We start from the raw sequence: 2,590 nt of genomic DNA, 5'->3' as shown, positions 1-2,590 counted from the left end.
GAGGGCCGTTCTTAAGACGCAGTCGTACGCGAGGTTCCAAAGTAGGGATCCAAGTACCGACCCCTGTGGAACTCCGCAGTACATTCCCCGTCCGCATTGGAGTCCAGCAGCGTTGCTGAACTCCAATTTCCTCTCCCGGAAATAGTCCCGTATAATGTGGACTAGGTAGGGCGGGAAGCAGTGATAGCGCATCGCCGCCTCTACCTGGTCCCAGGGGAAGAAATTAAAGGCGTTGGAGATGTCTAGCGACACCACCAACGCCCCCCCCTCCGCCACCTGTTGTTCTGCAAGGGACCGCACTCTCAGGATCGCAGCTACTGTTGAGCGGCCCCCACGGAACCCATACTGTCCATCAGACAGGTCGGGACCATTCCGAGAGAGGTGATGGACGAGGCGGGCGACGAACACTCTCTCAAAGAGCTTGCCCACCTCGTCCAACAGGCAAATCGGCCTGTAAGCGGACGGGGCCCCCGCTGGTCGGCCCTTCTTGGGTAGGAGGACCAGACGGGCCCTCTTCCATCGACTGAGAAAGACCCCCGCTCTGAGGCAGTCCGTAAACAGCCGCCTCAGGCGGAGGCTCAGCTACTTCAGGGCCAAGGCCCATGTCGTGCCAGGCACACCATCCGGCCCAGGGGCTTTCGATTTGCCCTCGAGCCTTTTGGCAGCGATTGCGAGCTCCTGCTTAGTGACCTCCAGGTGCGTCTCCCATCCAGGTGGGGGGTCCTCGTACGGCAAGGTTCCGGCCCCGCCGTAGGAAAGAGGGCCCCCACGACATTGTCGAGCGCCTGGAGGTCTAGGTCCTCTGTGGCTGGGGACGCCCATGTCCTCAAGCGTCCGAGGGCAATTCTGTATGGGCGCCCCCATGGATCCCTATCGAGCTCCTCGAGTAACCGCTGCCATGCCTGGGCCTTGGCTCTGACTATGGCTTTGCGCAAATCTCTCCGCGCGGCTTGGAGAGACCTGCGCGCAAACCCCCATTCCAGTCCCTACCGCCGCGCCGCACGCATGCGCTGCATGCGTCGGCGGAGGAGGATGATGGACCCACGTAGCTCCGCCACCTCCTCGCACCACCAATAAGCGGCGCAACGGGGGGTAGGCCGAGCTCGGGGCATGGAGGAGTCACAGGCTGCCTCCATGACTTTTCCGAGTCCGGCCGTCTCCTCTTCAATGTCCTCCCGGGCCAGCAATGGGGGGGGGGGGTTCAACCTCCTCGCCCAAGAGGACGCTATCACCGACGCCTTAAAGGCGTCTTCGTCCAGGTGGCGGAGTGCCCAGCGCGGTGACCTCAACTCGGCCCCATCCCGGCGACGACGGAGCACCTCCGTCAGGGTGGAAACCACGGACATCTCGATCAACAGGTTATCGGAATTGATGTCCGTTTCGGTCGCCACCCTCCATCTCCTGATTACGCCCACCGCAGGGCGATTGCCGAAGGTCAAGTCCACGATGGACTCGCCCCGCGGGCGCACACAGGTGCTCACGGAGCCTGAGTTGATCAAAAACAGGCCCATCGTCGCCGCCCACTCGAGAAGATCTTGGCCTTGGGGGTCCGTCCGCCGGGAACCCCACTCCCTGGCGTGGGAGTTGAAATCTCCGGCGACTATCACTGGGTGGGGCGCGCACATGTCTAACACGCGCCCCACCTGCTTCAAGAACCCCCCGTAACGGGTCCACGACCATACCCTCGAGCGTGGAGGAGCGTACACTGAGACCACCCTCATTGCGCCCCACTCCGCCGCCACAATGTATTTCTTCGCCCTGATTAATTTGGGGCGGGGAGACTCCTCACCCGCGCGCCAGTATATCGCAGCGTTCGGGAGCTCATGCCGGAGTCCCAACCACTTATTGTCCCTCTCAGGGATATGGTGGGGCTCCAACACGAGCGGTAATCTGCCATTCCGCTCCGTGAGAGTCTGTAAGAGTAAGTCCTGGGCCCCCGCGGAGTGGTTGTAGTTCGTCTGGAGGAGCCTGGTGGCCATTTTTAGGCCCTATCCTGCCCCTCCAGGCAAACTTCGTCATGGTCTGCCGGCGGGAGACAGCCGTTCTTGCCCACCGGCAGAGGATCCGCTACTGTTGGCATCTTCTCCATCTCTACATCCATTATCTATAGAGGCCTAGGCCCCTCCAAAGCCATCCCCCCTTTACCCCTCCCTCCCCTGGGCTTCCTCTGTTCCAGGGGGGGGGGACTTCTTTTCGACCAGTGCGGCCGTCTTAGCCGAAGGCGGCTGAGTTACTGCGGCCGCACTGGCCGCTGGAGGGGAAGCGCTTGCCGGGGTTCGGGCTTTCCCCACAGCGCTTCTCCCTCTCTGATTTTTTACCTTGGCAACGCCACCCAAGATGAATCTGCTAAAATCAGTAAATATAATAGATCTTTTTAAAATTTGAAACAGTATTTTGTAAAACTTATATTTTTCGAGATATTTCACCGGTCCGATACTTTTGCCCCACCCTATATATATGTATATACATATACATATATATTGCAGAACTAAATATTTATTACACACACATACACACACACACACACATTTATATATATATATATATATATATATATATATATATATATATATATATATATATATATATA

General features: G+C 58.0%; 1 protein-coding gene across 1 annotated transcript; it reads right to left on the bottom strand.

Annotated features, from left to right (window-relative positions):
- Positions 1-986: 986 nt before the first annotated feature.
- On the bottom strand, positions 987-1,979 carry LOC116849332. The gene has a single exon (XM_032826372.1). The coding sequence runs from the start codon at positions 1,977-1,979 to the stop codon at positions 987-989; it is 993 nt and encodes a 330-aa protein (XP_032682263.1).
- Positions 1,980-2,590: the final 611 nt, after the last annotated feature.

This window comes from Odontomachus brunneus, unplaced genomic scaffold, assembly GCF_010583005.1.
Source record: "Odontomachus brunneus isolate Ranch 3 - 2012 unplaced genomic scaffold, Obru_v1 Obru_scaffold_111, whole genome shotgun sequence".
NCBI lineage: Eukaryota > Metazoa > Arthropoda > Insecta > Hymenoptera > Formicidae > Odontomachus > Odontomachus brunneus.
This window is presented reverse-complemented; position numbering and strand designations above follow the sequence as displayed.

Bases quoted from the DNA above. Each gene is read 5' to 3' on its own strand.
- LOC116849332 (XM_032826372.1), bottom strand. From the start codon at position 1,979: ATGGCCACCAGGCTCCTCCAGACGAACTACAACCACTCCGCGGGGGCC.